At 35.6% G+C, this 19,501-nt stretch overlaps 1 protein-coding gene across 1 annotated transcript in view; it reads right to left on the bottom strand.

The window, feature by feature from the left end:
- LOC112316790 (ankyrin repeat domain-containing protein 26) overlaps window positions 1-19,501 on the bottom strand; it is a 187,305-nt gene that overhangs the window by 8,924 nt on the left and 158,880 nt on the right. The window contains exons 58-66 of the mRNA XM_071221352.1: window positions 18,358-19,311; window positions 16,995-17,147; window positions 13,994-14,064; window positions 13,564-13,657; window positions 10,609-10,721; window positions 9,157-9,286; window positions 2,981-3,265; window positions 2,233-2,447; window positions 933-1,090 (exon numbers count right to left, since the gene is read on the bottom strand). Of these exons, the coding sequence (XP_071077453.1) occupies window positions 933-1,090; window positions 2,233-2,447; window positions 2,981-3,265; window positions 9,157-9,286; window positions 10,609-10,721; window positions 13,564-13,657; window positions 13,994-14,064; window positions 16,995-17,147; window positions 18,358-19,311 (2,173 nt within the window). The remainder of the gene's footprint in view (window positions 1-932; window positions 1,091-2,232; window positions 2,448-2,980; window positions 3,266-9,156; window positions 9,287-10,608; window positions 10,722-13,563; window positions 13,658-13,993; window positions 14,065-16,994; window positions 17,148-18,357; window positions 19,312-19,501) is intronic.

The following is a 19,501-nucleotide window of genomic DNA, read 5'->3' as shown; positions in this document are numbered from 1 at the left end:
GAAGAACTCAATAAATAAGATAAAGAATGGACATTTTAATAACAATGATACACAATGAAAATTAGTTGCTATTTCAAGACTCCCTATCATTGGCATCTTAGTCATCAGTAATTCGAGTGCTGGCAACATATACAGACATGAGTGAACTTCACTTAAAAAATCAAATAGTAAAAATATAAATTTAAAATATTAAAAATTAAAATATTTGCCTAATTTAACAATTTAGAAAATGGATAATTCCTCAGCAAGACACTGTATAAAGATTGGAATTAAGATGCTGTTGGTAAAAAAGCAATTAAGAATGTTCTCTCACGTAAAAAGATGCCAAAAATTTTCACTTAACAACGGAAATTAATTCTTTTAGTGTTACAAGATTATTTAATTCATAAAAAGGATTTATCTCAGTTTCATTTCAATAACAAAAATCCACATATGGTTAAGTGCTTGGATGTCAATCACTCACTTATGCTCAGGGGTGGGAAGTCGGGGTGCAGCAAAACTTTAAAATCGTTATGAACCATCACCAAACTGAAATCTATTAGAAAGTAAGCCAAAGCATCTCCACGTTTACCACTGGTTATTAGGTAATAATGTTTCATTTCCAAACTTGAAATTATATGTAGCTTGTCAAAAAATTTAAAATGCATCAGTTTAGTTACTTTTGTTGGGTAAAGTTAATGATAGGCATCTTTAAAATGAGAGATCTGGGGACTTAAAAAACACCGTAAAATTTGTGTCTTCTTTCTATATTAGCACAAATAATTAAGACTTCTACTTAGTATGCATTAGTCAATTAAACAACTCGGATTTTCACCAAATTAAATACAAGAATTATATTAGAAATCTGAAACCTAGGGGAAAAAAGATAACATAACTAACCTTCATGAAGTCAGTTGAAGTCTGTGCCTTTGAAATGGAAATCGCTAACTTACCTCTCTGAGTAGAATTTCCATTGAGTGAAAAATTATAAAAATTTCTCTCATAAGGTGTCTCCAGGCCTGGCTTTGGATTAAAAGTGCTGAGTGACAATCTGCTCTGCCGTTCCTGCAGGAGAAGGTCAGTGTTGGGCTCTGCAAGCCTCTCCTTAGTCCTGTAAAGGTTGTAAAAACAAATGCTTAGCATTTCATTTTTCCCTATGATGCTTGCATTTTTTTAAGTTGCCACCAATAGTAAACGGACTTTCCCATTAAACAGCATTGTAATACTGAAATGTGTGGGAGCAGACCTACTATAAAAAGTATAGGTTCTAAATTGTTCTAAAGAAGTATACATTCAGAAGGTGGGAGGAGGGATATTCCTAACAAGTGATCCACAGCAGGGAGGGGAGAGGAATGGCTCTCAGTGATGTATGTGGCTTATCAGGTAATACTTGCTGCCTTCTGGAAAGGCCACACTTACAAGATTCTTGGGGATGCCCTTGAACGTATTTAGTAAACCAGTTTAGAGATTTAAAAAAATCCTTCATAGACACTGTCAAGCATTTGCTTTCACCAGCTTTGTACAATACACTCATTACCTTGGAGATTTTAACCACTTGGCACAAGGCTTAACTTAGAGCAACAACCTCTAAGGGAACAAGATAGCCTAGCTGGTGATCAAAATGGACTGAGACAGTCACTGAAGGTGGAATCTGTCCTTTCTGTCTTCCACACACCCTCTCAGACCACCTGATTATTTTTAGTAACATTGTCGATTATACAGCCTTTCACCCCTATGTTAACCTTTCCCTATTTAGCATGTATGCCTTTATGGAGAGTAGAAAAACTATATAAGATAGTTTGTCTCAAGGCGCCCTCTGGTGATAACAAATAACAAAGATCGCAATCAAGAAAGTAAATTTACCAAGTGCCAGAATATGCCCAGTACTTAACCCTTTGGGTTTAAGTTATCATCTTCCAAAACACAGTTGAACTTGTTAATATCTCTATTTAGGGAAATCCTGACAAAAAATTATAATAATATCACTGCCTAAATTATAAAGTTTCAGAAACACTTAGCTTAACTGTGAACATACTAAGGGGAAAAAATAAAGTAATGTAAAACCAGAAACAGGAGAGATGCAAACTGTTCTGGATGAACATTTGAAAGATAAGTTTATTTACTAACATCATTTTCCAAAATTACACTACTTAGCTTCCACTTCCTACTAATCTCATAGCTCAATAAAAATTATTCTTTAGAAACTAATTAATGAGGTAAATTTATTTTCTTTGATTCTGTGTTTTGACTTACTTGTTAAGTTCATTTGTCAATGACCTTTTACTTTCTATTTCTTTTAGATAGAGTTGTTTATATTTTTCCAATTCTGTTTCTTTAGAATCATGAGAAGTTTTTGTCTTGAAGCGTTCAGATTCCAAATTATTAACTCTGAGTTCCAACTGCCTTGTTATTGAAGCATAATGATTCTCTCCTAACTGCTCCAGATTTTCTTGAGATGCTGCTTGTATCTAAAGCAAATAAGAAGGATACATTTTTAAAATAAGTATAGTCTGAACAATTACATTTGCTTTCTTTAGTTTTGAATCAAAGATTCAGAGAGTAACTTTAAACATGAAGAAAAAGCTGAAGTATATTTATTATGATGTCAACTGAATTAAATCTGTTATAAAAATAGTTAAATCTTTTATATTCACATTCTGATAATACCAAGAATAGAATCAATTTTAAAATTAAACAGTATAGTTACTAATGGTATAATTTTGAAACCACAATTTATTCTTTTCTTCCTAACAATTTCGTTTTATATCAGCTGGTATTTAAAAATAAAATGATACTATAGTAAGAATCATTCTGAAAGATCAATTTAGTGATAATAATGATGGAAACTGGAAGTATTATTGAAAGGGAGAAACATTCCACCGTCCTTCCTGAAATTTACAAGACAATTGCTGTTAAGAAAAGGAAAAACATACAATGTATATATCCAAAATGTAACTGGCAGTGAAGTGAATTAAAGCAAATTAAAGATCAATGAACTGACCTGTGAAAACCGACTGACTGATTTTCCTTCTACATCCCGTCTCGCTCTTTCTTTAGCCTGCTGGCGACTCTGCTCTACTGCACCGAATTCTGTCATATTCACTGGCATACGGCTTTTGAGGTTTACTACTTCTTGTTTCAAATTCCTATTTTTATTCTTTAGTTTTTCACATTTTGTTTGTAACTTTTTCATAGAGAGGAACTCCTGTAGAAGATATTTATTTTTTTCATCCAGATTAAGACATTTTGAAGATACAGTTACCAGTTTTGCAGCAAGGTCATCTTTCTGCATGAATAAAATAATATTGTTTCATTATGAAGGTACAGACTGAGAATAGTTTAAGTCAATACCAGTATCAGATTTTGAAATAAATTCAGTTGCAGTAAAATGTTATAGGTACTGTAGTAGAGACTTATAATGTGAAATTTTGAATTACTTAGAATCAAGAACAAAGTTAAAAAGACCAGGAGTCCCCAAAAATATATTTACTGTCGTTGTCTTTGCCACACGTCTGCACTTGACTTTATACTTTTTTCTATGACTGTTGCAAGTCTTCCTCCACAAAATGACTGTAAGCCACCCCTTAGTAGAAAGTCTCTTACCTCTTCTTCAATATTAATTCTCTATCATCTTTAAATATGTTTTAGGGATGTCATATTGAGTTGTTTAGGCCTGAGTCAATGAATGCCTCCCAAAATAAAACTTTTAAAATAAGACTCTAATAAATAAATCTTACAAATATGGATTCTAATACCTTAAAACTTTCTTAGAGCTACAAATGTTTGATGTTAATTTGAATTGCATTCCAAGAAGAAATCCTTCCTGGAGTTAAAGACAAAGCCCATTTTCCACTGTAACAGTTTAGTGAATTGAGTAATACATTTTTTAGAACAACAACAAAAAAGGCCTAATTCAGTAGTGCTATCTTGTAATTCTTTCTACTTCCAATAAAATAAGAGAACACACTAAACAACAACAACTTGTTGGAAATTCAGTGACACTGACTTGGGAAAAACTACTTCCCTTTAGACATAGTGATTCTTTGGTAAGATGAGGTGAGTGATGCAGACTTTTTAAAACATGTCTACAAATTCTGTGGCGCACCCCCCATGAAACGGGTGCTGGCTTTAGTAAGTAACGGTTCCTGGTGAATGGAATATGGTGGAACGGCTGTGTGACGTCCATGTCTGGGTGATACAGCTTCCATCTGACTTTCTCTCTCCAGGAAGGCTCACCCTGAGAACCCAGCCATGCTGTCAGGAATGCAGCAGCCCAGGCCGCACAGAGTCAGGCCTCGTACAGGTGTTCCAGCTGGGCCTGCCCCGGCTACCGTCCCAGCCAAAAGCCTGCTGCAACTGACAGATGTGTCAATGAACAAGATGATTCTAGCTCCCAGGTTCAAGTCATCCCAGCTGATGGCAAGTGGTAAAGAAATGAGCTGGCCTCACTGAGGCTGGTGTAACTGAAGGTGTGTGAACAAGATAAATGCTGTTTTGAGCCAGTAGGTTTGGAGGTGGTTTATTAAGCAGCAATAAGTAACTGGCACAGATACCGATGTTAAAAAGAGTGCTGCCACTAAAAAATAACAACAACAACAACAAAACACCAGGCACATGTAGGAGTGCCTTGAAACAGGAGGTAGGTGGGACCTGAAATAATGTGCAGAAGCATGAAAATGAAAACCAAATGGGCCTCCTAGAGATGGTCAGTGGAGGCCTGATGGCCCCTGAAGAGGCTGCCAGCAAGGGCTGCCAGGCCAGTGAACAAAAGTCCCCTGAAACCTGGATGAAAGGGGACTGTTGCTATGAAGCAGCTGAGAGTGAAATAGATGATAAAAATAAGCTAAAAAAGACAATTAAGTATAAAAGAACCAGGACTTATTGTTTTCAAATAGCCATGTCTCATTGATAGCTTCTCCCACATGTCCGAATGTCCAGTGATGCTAAAATAAAGAAAAGGCTTCAGGGCTAAGATCAAATCCAGGTGCTCCTTGGGAAACATGGCCTAAGGATGAAGCCAAGACTGGAAACCCTTAACACCTCAGAAAGATGTCAGGAGGTTTCTCAAATTCCTTTAAGGATGTGGGGTCCTTAACACTGTCTTACAATAGGTCCAGGAAGCCCGAGGGGAAGATCTTATCCCAAAACAATTTGTGAGAGTGGTTTTCCAATGGCATGAACCCCAGTCAAGTTCACAGGAAACTCAAAGCTTCTAAGGGAATTGTAGAAGCAGAAACCCTGCTTGCTCGCTGGTTCTAAAGGAGAGCAAGACAGGACACAATAAAAAGAGGCCTGTGGATCGCAGACATTCTACAGGGAGGAAGCAGGCAGAGAAAAGAGCTGTAAGCACAGGCCATTTCTGATGGAAAGGAGGGAACAGTGAGCTCAGAGGGAGCAGCCAAAGGGCTGTGGAGAAGCAGTCCATGGTTAGGACTGAGTTTTCCTTTCCCCCGTCAGTGAGGAAATAGGGAACATTATGAAATCATTTTAAATCTCACTAGTAAAACAAATATGGTGTCCTTTGGCACTGTTAGATACAATTTCTCATCTACCTTACTTCAAGCTTGCTTGTACGAAAAGGTAAGACCATCTCATCTTTATGTTACACCACAATCTTTCTTCATAGCACACAAATTGACTTTGAAATTTGAAACTTCAAAAGGAGACAGTCCAGATTTTTGGGGGGGATGATTAACCTACTGAATATTGGGGTGACATCGGTTCACAAACCATGCAGGTTTCAAGTGTACATTCAAGAAAATATCATCTACACACTGCACAGTGTGCCATTGCCCCAGAGTCTCTCTTCGGCCCCGTTTCCTTTCAGTTACCCACCTCCACCTGTCTCCACCCCCCTTTCCCTCTGGCTATGGTCACACTGTTATCAGTGTCTATGTGTTTATATACATAGTTACAATTTTTTCTTAATCCCTTCACCTTCTTTCACCCAGTCCCCCAACTCTACTCCCTTCTGACAGTCTGTTCTCGGTACCTATACTTCTGTTTCTACTTTGTCACTTTATTGTGTTCATTAGATTCCACATGTAAGTGAGATCACATGGCATTTGTCTTTCACCAACCGGCTCATTTCACTTAGCATAATAATCTCCCAGTCTATCCATGCTGTTGCAAACATAAGATTTCCTTCTTTTTAATGGTCAAGTAGTATTCCATCATGTGTATGTACTACAGATTTTTTATCCACTCATCTACTGATGGACACTTGGACCGTTTCTAGTTCTTGGCTATTGTAAATATTGCTGCTAAGGACATAAGAGTATATTGTTTTGAATTAGTCTTTTGGGATTCTTCAGATATATTCCCAGAAGTAGGATTGCTGGGTCAAAGGCAGTTCCATTTTTAATTGTTTGAGGTATCTGCTTTCCACAGTGGCTGCCTCAGTCTGCATTCCCACCAACAGTGCATGAGGTTTCCTTCTCTCCACATTCTCAACAGCACTTGTTTGTTGACGTACTAGTGATAGCCATTCTGACAGGTGTGAGGTAAATCCCATTGTGGTTTTAATTTTTATCTCTCTGATGATTACTGACATTGAGCATTTTTTCATATGTCTGTTAGCCATCTGTATGTCCTCTTTGGAGAAGTGTCTGTTCAGGCCTTCTACCCATTTTTCAATAGGGTTGTTTGTCTTCTTGAAGTTGAGATGTATAAGCTCATTATATATTTTGGACATTAACCCCTTATCAGATGGATCATTGATAAGTATGTTCTTCCATTCAGTGGGTTTTCTTTTCATTTTGTTGATGGCTTCTTTTGCTGTGAAAAAGCTTTTTAATTTGATGTAGTCTAATTTGTTTATTTTTTCCTTTGTTTCCCTTTTCCAGGAGATATATTGGCAAAAATATTGCTATGAGAAATGTCTGAAATTTTACTGCCTATATTTCTTTTCTAGGATTTTTATGGTTTCATGACTAACATTTAAGTCTTTAATCCATTTTGAGTTTATTCTTGTGTATAGTGTATTTGGAGGTCTAGTTTCTCTTTTTTTTTTTTTTTTTTTTTTGCATGTAGCTGTCCAATTTTTCCAACACCATTTATTGAAGACAGGCAGTGAAATCTGTCAGTGAGTCTATGAGTTATGAGTTAAACACAATGAAGTAAATGCCTAAGTCAGCAGATCCTGTTACCAGGATTTCATGGAATGGGAGTGAAGTGACAGGCACTGGGTTAGAGACTGAAGGTTTAAATGGAGAAAAAGAGGAATGAATATTATCTCTGTAAGATTACTTCCCATCATGTCAGAACCAGCAAAACGTAAGCTGGCCACAGGCTCTATCAAGAGGCAAAAGATCTCCACAAAAGTAGAGTTAAGGACATTCCACTACACTGACTTTTTAATATTACATAAAACTGGTAATATGCAAGATGACCAGGAAAGAGTCCTCATAAAATTTGATTTGGTACTGGAATAAGGACAGACATATAGATCAATGAGTTAGAAGGGAGCATACAAAAATTAACCCTCACATTTACGGCTAAGTGCTTTTCAAGAAGGGTGTCAAACAATTAAGTCAGACATGAATGGTATTAGTCTTCTGAACAGTCTGTTTAACAAACGGTATGGGGACAACTGGATATCCGCATGCAAAAGAATAAAATTAGACTGCTACTTCACACCATATACAAAAATGACCTCAAAATGTAAAACCTGAAACTATAAAACTCTTAGAAGAAAATACAAGTGCATATCTTCATGATTGGATTTGGGTATTTTTCTTAGATGTGAAATGAAAAGACAAAAATAGTGTCGACTAACTGGACTTCATCATAATCAAAAGCTTCTGTGCTTTAAAGGATACAATCAAGCAGGTGATAGGGTAATATACTGAGTGGGAGAAATATTTAAAAATCCTATACCTAATAAGGGATTTGTGTCTAGGATATAGAAAGAACTCTTACATGGGCAAAATAATTGAATGGATACTTCTTCAAGTAATATATACAAATGGATAATAAGCACGTGAAAAGACAGTCAACATCATTAGTCACTAGAAAACCGCAAATCAAAACCACAGTAAGGTGCCACTTCACACCCCCCAGGATGGCTGCAATCCAAAGACAGGTAATGACAAGTGTTGACAAGAATGTGGACAAACTGGAAATAAAAATGAAAATGGTGCAGCCACTTTGGCAAACAGTCTGGCTGTACCTCAGCAGGTTATAGATATGATCCAGCTATTCTATTTATAAGTATATCCCCAAGAGAAAGGAAACATAGGTTCACCTAAGAACTTGGACATGAGTGTTCACAGCAGCATTATTAACAATGTGAATAAGCGAAAACAACCCAAAGGTCCATCAAATGATGAATAGATAAAAAAATGTGCTCACTCCATACAATGAAATGTTATTCAGCAGTAAACAGAAGTGAAGTACTGATGACACCTTATGAACATTACGCTGGCCCTGGCTTGTGTGGCTCAGTGGGTTGAGCACTGGCCTGTGAACTGAAAGGTCGCCAGTTCCATTCCTGATCAGGACACACGCCTGAGAGGCAGGCCAGACCCCCTGTTGGGGGCATCTGAGAGGCAATCAATCAATGTATCTCTCCCTCTTTCTCCCTCCCTTCCACTATCTCTAAAAAATAAATTAAATTACATTAAAAAAACAGTATGCAAAATTAAAAGGCAGGCACAAAGGACCACTTATTGTGTGATTCCACTGACAAGAAAGGCCCAGAAGAGACAACCCCGTGGAGACAGAGAGTGCAGCAGTGGCTCCCAAAGGCCAGAAAGAGTGGGGACGTGGAAACTGGCACAGGGTGCTGCTGAAGGGCACGGGCTACTCTGTAGGGTGATGAAGATGCTCCCAGATTGATTATGATGATGACTGCGTAACTCCGAATGTGCAAAAAGCACACTGTCAATGACTGAACTGTGGGGTATATTCATTACATCTCAATAAAGCTGTTAACCAGAAAAAATTTGGATTTCATGCTGGTGCTTGGGCTTCTGTCATGGTGTGCTTCTTGCTGGGGTTCCAGACACGGGAGAGTTAACAGTATGTCCTTTTTATAGAAAAATGATAAAAAATCTCTTTCACTGACATCGTCTATAAATCTAGTAGAAAAATATGTATTTCACTGTTCAAAGCATTGAATGATATGTAATTCCCCAAATTAGGTGTTTTGGGTTCCCAAAACTGATTAAAAATTACCTCTTGTTTTAACATATTAATCTGAATATCCACATCAGTTTGATTTGGTTTTAAATCTCCAGGGAAACTAAGCTCTCCATTTTCATACTTATTGAGCTTCTTTTCTGTAACTTTTAGGAGTTTCTTAAATCTGCAGAAATATACAAAATGAGTAAGTCAATTCTTTAAGAGTAAATATGTAATAATTATTTTTAAGATAATTAAAATTTAAGATATTAAACATATTTAAGATATTATGTCTTATCATATAAATAAACAAACCTATAAATCATAATCTTCTCATTTGTTCCCATCTAATATTGCCTGAAAGCATACTGTTTAAATTATAATCTTATATAAATAAAATGAAAAAAATTACATATATGATACAGTGTTAATATTGTAACTATGTAGAGTTCTTATTAATGTGATCAATATTCATTTTAGTATGTTAATATAAAATATTGACCTATTATCAAGTATCAACTAGAAACCAGAGATCAGTATGCAGGTGAAGGATGAGAACATAATTATATGCAAATCTTTTGAAAAGACAAAAAAATACCTTTTGGTACCTACTGACAACAATCTATATGAAGAAAAATACCCAAAACAACAACGGAAAACATCAAGGAGATCATTCCAAATAGAAAGAGAAGCAGGAAAGAAAACTCTTTGAAGCTTTAGCTGAAGGGAAATTCTGAAAGGGGCAGGGTTGTAGAAGGAAGGGATCAGAGATAATGTGTAACAGTCTCCTCAAGACTGTTTTAAGAGGAGAGATTTGCTAGCACAGTGGTAACAGATGAAAGGGATACAGAACAATGTAGAGAAGAGACAGACACTTAAACGAGAGGAAAAGCACTGATGAGAGACAGAACCAACTGGAATACTCAACAAATAAACAGAAAGGAAGCCTGCGGGGGCTTCCCAGACATTGGGAAAGATGCCATTACATTTTTATATGAGTGGTAAAAACAGAATTACTCAACTTCTTTAAGTCTTATGTACATTTTCATGTATGTGATGTATTTTATAACTAAAAAGAAGAAAGAAAACATAAGCCAGATCAAGATCACTTGTGAGGCTGTTAAACAATGACACGGATGGGTTTCAGGATATTAAACTATCTGAATGCTGAAGAAAAGCATGCCACTAAAAGAGGAAAGATTACCAAAGAGAGCGAAGATATCTTGCAGAAATAAAAATCCAAGGTAGCCATGAAAAACGCAGTTTACAGGATATGCACAAGGCGTTCTCGTTATTGTTTCAGGAATCATTGAAGAGTAAGCAGAATCTTTTGGCATTCAAAAAAGGTTCAGATTGTGCTGTGAGATTTGAAGTAAATTTTAAATAGGATAATTTAATTATGAAAATTACAGATAGAGAATGAATTTGTATTTTGGTTTTAATAAAGTAAAATGACAGTTAACTCTTAATTAATGGTAGAAATGACCTGAAATATTAAAGTCTTACCTGGTTACCTCTTTTTCTAATTCACTATTTTTCTTCATTTCTTGATCCAAGCTATAATCCAGAGATTGTTTTAACTCAATATATTTCTTTAATTCTTCCCGTTCATCCTGAGACTTTGAAAAACATTTTAAGAGAAAATTATTTTTAAAAATCTAGAGACTCACTCTTCTTTCTTAAAAATATTATTTCTCATGAGTTCATGAATAATGTGTGTAGACAAGTTTATAAAATGTAGTTTATAAACCTGATGCCAATAAGGACAGATTTCAAAACTAATGACTCCTTACTGAAGCTTAAATTGACTACATTTTCATCACTTTTTTTCTGGAACTTAAATTGCCAAAATTTGTAAAAATGGAGGTTTTTACATATAAAATACAAAGTGTTAAACATTTTTTAAGAGAGTGGCTACACTGACATTTTAATTTCTAAAGATGCTCTAGAAATGTTTTCATCAACATATCAAGATATGCCAGTTCTGTTAAACCACATCTCACTAAAATAACCTTTGGAAGCTCCCACGCAGCCCCCATCACCTTAGGGTGGCAGCCTGACGTCAGGCTGAGGCGGACCCCCGTTCTCCATGAGCGTGGTTCTGTAGGTTTCGGCTTCTCCTTATTTCAAGAGCCAAGTGTTTCCTTTTCTCTTTAAATAAAGTTTGTCTCTCTCTGTTTTATAAAAACATCACTTTTACTTGATTCTTGCAGCTTTTTCCATCTCTTCCATTCAACCCTAATATCTTTCAATGCAAGGTCTCATCCACATACTCATTTTTTCACCCTTCCTCTCTTCTTTTGCATAAGAATCTGACTTGCAATCCTATAATTGCACTAACAGATTTCTGAGGGTCTTTTTCTTCAGTCCTTATCCTGCTTTACTTCTCAGCAGCAACTGATATCAGTGACCACACACACCCACCCTCTGCTCCTCTAACCCCAATTCATTTCTAAGCAGTGACCCTGATGTTCGCATCCTGGACTCTTTCTATTCTTTTCCCTTTTTAAACTCAGAGTTCCTTAAACCTCAGCTCTTCAAACCAGACTCCCTAGTCAACATTTCCAGCCTTGACCCCTTCCCTGAGGTCATCTGTCCTGTTCTTTCTCCCTTCTAGTTCCTCATAGACAATATCCTCAACCACACGCTCATAAACCACGACTTGGTAGGGGTTACCTTTGTGGATAGCTAATCCTGTACATTTTATGTTGATTCTCATTGGTGTTACTTTGAGTGTGGTGTTATTTTCCAATCTTAGGGGCACCTTCACCCTCAGGAGGTTGACCAGAACACTCTGTGTTGTTTTTCTCATATAATGCAAAACATTTTACAAGTATCAGATTATTAATTATTTGCCTTTATTAAAAAAATAATTTCCTATTCCATAGAGGCCTGACCTATGGAACCCTTCTGAAGTTGTTTTCATACACACACTCAACTATATTGTTTGAAAGTTTGACAAAGCCAGAGCTATATCTTCTTTCCAATTCAGATTCTTCACCTCAACATTGTGCTGGTCAAATATCCTAGCCCAGGTAGTCTCGGGCCTGGGGAGTCATGATGTGAGAACCTTCTAGAGAAGTTAGGGCTATTGATTAAATTGGTGGAAAGCTGTCTCATTAAATTTTTGATTCACAGAATAGACTTTATGGTGACTAACAATTCCATGTCATAAACCTAATTCATTTCTATAGGAATCTAAAAATATCCCCCATTATTTTTGCATAAGCTTCATCAATTTTGGGAATTCTTACACATTTTTCAGTTTTTGATGCTTTATAGATTTCTGTATGAAACTGTAAGGTGACGCCTCTTGGCTCTCCTTATCAACATATTATCATTTCACTTATGATATGTTAGAAGACTCCTTATCAACATATTATCATTTCACTTATGATATAAGTACGCTAATGGTATGAAAAGTATGCTAATACAATATGACTTGTATAAGGTCTAAAAAATAATTTTCAGTGGTGTTTCATCCACAAGAAGAACCAGTCAACACAGCGTTCTAGGTCCCCAGGTAGGTATGTCTGTATATTGAAACTGCATGGACTGAGCTATTGTGACTGAAAGAAACTAGCTGGTAGGTGCATCAAGCTCACTGTTCCAAATTCGGGTTCGCAATGCAGTCTTCTGATCTTAAATTATAGATAGCCTCATTCATAAATTATATGAATGGCAGAAGAATGCTGTTTTTGCTTAGTAAATAGCTGTGCAGTTTTCATCATTCATCAGTTAATTGGAGTCCTGGATTGCATAGCCATCTTTTCTGAGAAGGGATTGTCAGTCTTTGAAAGGCAGATTAACACAAGTGAATAGTCTCTGAACTTGCAATGCTCGGAGTGCTACGTTGCTATGTGAGGCCCTGATCAAGCAGCCATTTCTACTTTTTCACTGGCATCTCTTTTCTTTTTCAAAATCCAGCAAAGGGAAAAAATGCACTCATTTCGCAAAACACTTGCATGAAGACTTAGTACTCATTCTTGAGGAAGAGAATATATTACAACATTAAAAGTAATTCATTCTCAAAGTCTCACTGAATGGTGTAGATTATATGAGAAATTCAGAATTATAGATTAAATCATTATTCAAATTTCTGGACTCAAACAAATGTTTGTATTCCAGTGTCTATAGCAGCATTATCAACAATAGCCCAAAGCTGGAAAAACCTAAATGTTGAACAAATGAATGCATAAACAAAACGTGGTATATGTCAAATATTGCTTCTAGATTATTGCAATCTGTTTTATTAAAATCTTACTATAAAAATAATTAATTTTATTGATTCAACTTCCTTTATAAAGAGGAATTATATTATTAGTAGCTAGTAGTATCATATGCATACAATACATACTTTTATCAGTGAAACTTTTCCTATTGCCCAAAATATCTTATACACTACTACTAGAAAAATAAATATTCCTTTTCAGTATGATGAAAATTAAGAGATTGGCTTACCAAATTTGTACCTAACAGGTTTGTCTGAAGCTGTTCAATTTTGCGTGCTTGCATTTTGACTGTAACTTTTAAATTGGCATTTTCAGTTTCAAGCCTAAAATATACACATTTTAAAATAATTATTCTCATATATCAATTTAAAAGATATCAGATAATTTCTGAATAAACATCTAAAGGTGCAATTACATAAAATCTTAAAATTTGAAAAGTAGATGAATTGGGAATTGTGCTATTTTTCTAGTTGAGTTTTGTGGATAATCTGCAAAATTTAGAGGTAATGTACATAAATTATGCATTTCAAAATATTTCAGAGCTGAAATATTTATCCAGCTTAACACTGATGTATCATTTATCACAACTGGTCTAATTCTCATACTACACTCCTCATGTGCTTTATGAATACTCATGTTATTTCTGCGCTGCTTTATACTTTTGCATGTGCTCTTGAGTCTCTTCACCACATCTTAGGACCGCTGCATATTGATCCTGTGCTTCTTGTAACTAAAATAAAGAAAAAAATACTTTTGACTACTGATAATCTAGTACAAATCTACCGGGTTTTGTTACTTAAATTTTATTGGACAACAGGCACACTCTTTCTTTCATCTGCATTTTGTTTACGGCTACCGCGTGCCAAAGCAGCATAGCTGAGTTGTGACAACAGAAACCTCGTGGCCCGCAGAGCCTAAAACATTTATGACCTGGTCCTTCGCAGAAAATATCACTGACCGCTTGTCTGGTACTCAAACTAAAACATTACTCATGTTCTTAAATTACATTGTATCAGATTAATACACAAGTTTATAAACTGGTCACATGGGAAAAGCAGAAAATTATCTTATAATAAACACTCATTTTTTGTATTGCAAGCACCACATCAAGTGTAAGTTTAAACATTCACAAATGTGAATGCGCATGGCTATTCCAGTGATTATCAAAGTTAACATGCTGCTTTCCGTGACAACGCGATGCTTCACTGAATAGCCCGACAGGTAGTATCTACATGGGAGCCAGAATGCCTGGGTTTGATTCCCGCAACCTCCAGTCATGAGCTGCGTCACCTTGAGCAAATCACTTAAAGTTCCTGTGTCTCAGTTTCTTCACCTGCACAATGGAGACAATAATGCTACCTACCTCACTGGGATGTCGGGAAGATTAAATTAGGGAATATACACAAAGTACTTAGAAGAGTACATGGCCCATAATAAACTCTAAGGGTCTGCATTAGTATTGTCGCTGTATTTTAAGTTCTAATACAATTTTATACTTCAGGCAGATGGCAATGGAGGTGGTCTCCTGTACGAGTTACACTGAAATCATTCTTCACACCATTGACAACAGCAGCAAATGGGGAGCATGAGGCCCGGGCTACATCCCCAGCGCTTCAGAGAGCTTTCACCAAGACCACTCGTCAATAGGCCCTTTCTGCTTACCACAATTTATAACTTGCTTCCTCTCTGTACTACTCAGCGGACAATAATCACGAGCAATGCAAATAGCACCTCCTGGATTGAGTACATCAAGTACAGGACCTGACAGGCAGGGGAAAGCCACTGACAGGGAGGTGACGGGCTCTGTGCTAAGTCAAAGTTCCCAGATCCCTTCATCCCCAGCCACTGTTAAGGCTGGGCTGCTTTAGCAAGTGCTCTGAGGAGCAGATTAAAGTGATGTGGAATGGCTATCAGAAAAGCCCTTCCCAGAGATTTACAGTTGGTAGAGTGCTACAAATCTCTAAATCCCAGTTCTGGCTGCACAGTGAAGGAGGGCTGATTTCCATTTTTACCCCTTACATTGAGGGTAAAAAAAATGAGCTTCTGATTAAACAATTCTCTATTATATTTATATTTAATTGCTTAAAATACATTGAGAATAAAAGTTTAATTATATCAATGTCTCCAAGAAGACAGTATTGGTGTGGTATAAAGTAATTTTATCCTAACAATAGTTAAGCTAAAGTATTTTCAATTCACTTGTATACAAAGATAAGTGCCATCATATCAATAATGCACCCCATAGACAAATTTATACCTAGAAAGATATAAGATTATCACTCATGAAAACAAATTAAAGCAATGTAAAATTTGGGGCTAAATCATTCTGCACAGACAAGTGCTGGAAAGAGTGAGGCCAATGAGAGTTAGAACAGTCAGAGAAAGCCTCATGGAGAAGGGAGGTTGGGAGCCAGGTCCTGAGAGATGTCGGATTAGGCAAAAGGAAGAGAAACTGAAAGGACAGAATGGGCAGCATGAGTAAAGGCCGAGAGATGCTGAAATCAGCCCCATTCAATCCAGTGGCAGGGAGATAAAAACATAGGTTCACACAACGACTTGCGCACTGATGTTCACAGTAGAGTTATTAACAGCCAGGAAGTGGAGACAACACGAAGTTCCATCAGCTGTTATTTGGATTAATTGGCTTAGCCACACAATGAAGTACTGTTCCACAATACAAAGAAATAAATAAAATATTGATGTGCTATAATATGGCTGAACCTTGGAAGTGTGATATTAAGTGAAAGAAGCCAGTCACAAATACTGCATGTTGTGTGATTTTATGTATATGAAATATCCAGAACAGGCAAATCTGTAGAGACAGAAAGTACACTGGTTGTGCCTGGTAGCAGGGGAGATGCAAAGCTGGGAGTGACAGCTGCGAGATGTGGAGTTTGTTTTTGGAGTGATGAAAACGGTCTATAATTGAGTGAGGTGGCAGATGCAGAATTAAATATGTCAAAATATACTCTGGTTTCTCTTCAGATTGTATAAATCTTTCGCCTTTTAAATATGTCAAAATATATTGAATGAACAATTAAAATGGCAAATTATATCAATACACTTTTTTTTGAAAGCCAATGGTGGATCTAAATTTAATTTTCTTAATTCTCTGTTGTGGATGTGCATACTACAATGATCTGAATTATTTCCATTCTTTCAAAGTAAGAGAAAATGAAGGAAATGCCTACTTCACCTGGTTTGTATAATGGTGTCTCCATAGAAGTCATTATGAAATCTATGAAATAAATCCAGATTCTATATCCATTCGCAAAAGTGAAGATAAAAAATAAAACAACTTTCTGGAACATTTCATTAAACATTATCCTCAGATTTTATCTGTCTGCCTCATCATAATAATGGAGATATCACTAAAAATACTGTTCAGTAGAAAAAAAAGTGTCTTGATTTCTATGAAGAATAAGGCATAACTTTCCTAAGGGTAAATATTACAAATATTATAGAAAAAACATAAGTACAAATGGCAGAATAAAAGCCAGGGTTTTAGAAATAAGTACATTATAAAGATAATAAAAGTATAATAAATTAATTACAATAAAAGTAAAAAGAAAGCTGCCCATGAAAATTAGTATCCTAGAAATTTTCATATTATTTAATCAGCTATAGATTAACTGATGACATATTAAAGTTCATACATACTTGACTTCTGATTTGATCTAATTTCTTCTTTATAATCAGTGTGTTATCTTCTAAATTCGTATGAGAATGTGATGTAGTCTGCAGTGAAGCCTCTGAGAGAGATTGCTTTTTTAGGGTGTCAGCCAGTTCTTGTTGAAGTTGTCTCACAGTTGCCTAGTAAGATATTTCTGTTACTGATTTTATAAAGCACACTATTATTAAATTATGTTAATAATATATAACTTCACATACAGAGTGGAGCAAAGGAAGGTTTACAGTAGTGAATATGCACAGCAAAGTTTATTCTTGTATTATTATTTATTAATTATTGTGTTATTTTCCATATAAACAACTGTAAACCTACTTTTGCCCTACTTTGTTAGAGTTGTACATAATACTTTGTTAGTGTCATATATTATTAACATAATATATAACTGGAAAAATATCACCACACACATCATTTCACCTTATTTTCTTCATATGGACACATTCCTGTTCACTAGGTAATCTGGCCTTGACCTCCCTCCCTGCTACACATAAATCCTGCCACCCCTCACTAGTCTGATTGGAGAGCCAATGCCAAATTAATAAACCACAGAGAACTACCTTTCTCTCTGTACTAAGCAAACATATCTCCATATGATAGTAATTGGGTCTTCAAATGAGAAATAGAGCAAATTATTTGTAGAAATATTCAAAGAAAATTGTAAACAATAGTGGAAAGATTAAATCAAGCATAATTTTGCTAAAACTCACCACATTTGTGCCAAATTATGATTTAATAAAAAGTAGATGTCTTTCAAGAGTTGAAAGGTCATAAGATTACATTACTCAAGACTGAAGTATTTCCAAGTTTAATTCAAATTGACATGAGTAACATTAACCAACTAAAATGTATAAGAAGCCACTGAAAGAAAGGTACTATGAGATACAGTGTCTACACTTCAGTTCCTTTGGGAAATCTGAAATTCACTGTCAAGATAATCCACTTCATTGAAACTTAATTTCAAAATACTCATTTTAGGTATGAGCATTTCTATTTATCTGCTTCATAATGGTATCAAAATGTGGTGACAGATTAAAATTAATATTGTATCAGTAGAAGACTAAATACTTAATATCAATCTATATCTATTAACAATCTATGATTTACCTTCTTAACATTTCATAGGTAAAACAATGTCTTTACTCAAAATAAAACACCTGTCAGGCCTAATTTTCCTTGGTAGGATACAAGGTCTGCTTTTGAGCTGATAGAGTAAACACAGTTATAATCTCTATATTTTTAATGTTCAACTATAGATTGAACATTTAACCATCATCAAATACAATTTCTGAATTTTTTAAAGAAATCTGAAAAATGTTCATCGTTTTGGGTACTTACGTTTGTTTCCGCTTTATCATTTTCATACTGATTCATTCTTTCTTTTAAATGATTGTGTTCATTGATTAACTCTTTATTTCTTTCATTCAGCATAAGAGTTTGTTTTTCACTTTCAGCTTTACATATTTTTATGATATCCTGAAACTGATCTTGAATATTAATTACTGTCTTTTCTTTACTGTCAGCTTTATTGTGAGCATCATCCAGCTGCTGTCGAAGCAACTCATTTTCACTCTTTAGCTGAGATAGCCTCTCCTCTAATGAGCCCTGCTTTGAAATGTATTTATTCACTTTACTCTGTTCCTTTTGATACATGTGTTCAGTTTCCTTCTTTTGACATCGTGTTTGGCTTAGATCTCTCTGTACGCCTTCTAAAACCAATGTCCTTTCTCTGAGAGCATCTCTTGTGTGATGAAGCTCAGTTTCTAGGCTATTGAATTTACTTTCAGCTTTAGAAAGTTGTTGAGAAAGAATCACATTTTTATCTTCCAGGTCAGACATACCACAATTAATTTTGTCCCGTAGACAAAACCATTCATCTCTTGCTCTCTGGAAATCCCGTTGCAGGTCTCTTTTTGATGCCTCACTCTGCTCGTGATCCTGTACAGCAGTAGCCAGTCTAGACCGGTACGATTCGATTTCTGTTTCCAGTCTTTCTTTGTTTTGTTTTTCAGTCTCCAGTTTAGACTTTAGTATTGTATTCTCAGCTGTCAGAGCATTAAGCTGCCCATTATATTGGGATACTGTTTTTGTAAATGTTTCCTCATTCACTTTTATTGTCTTTTGAAGAAAGTCATTATTTTCTTTGACAACTGCAATGTCCTCAAAATATTTTTTTTCCATTTCCTGGTTCTGATTTTTTATTGTGTCTATTTCCAGTCTTAGCATGGCAATTTCATCCTGTAACATATGGTTTGCATGCAACAGATTTTCTTTTTCATAATTGTCAGAAACCTAAGAAAAATAAAGGAGATGTGTAGCTAACACTCACTGAAATGACATATCATGATATCCTCTGAAATTAAAGAATAACGTATATGTTTACATAATAAAAAGGGTACAATAAGTGTATATCCCACTGGAAAACACAGAGTTGGAGCCAAACCTCCAAATTTGTATAAGTATAAATTCCACAAAATTCAGC

Source organism: Desmodus rotundus, chromosome 4, assembly GCF_022682495.2.
Source record: "Desmodus rotundus isolate HL8 chromosome 4, HLdesRot8A.1, whole genome shotgun sequence".
NCBI lineage: Eukaryota > Metazoa > Chordata > Mammalia > Chiroptera > Phyllostomidae > Desmodus > Desmodus rotundus.
This window is presented reverse-complemented; position numbering and strand designations above follow the sequence as displayed.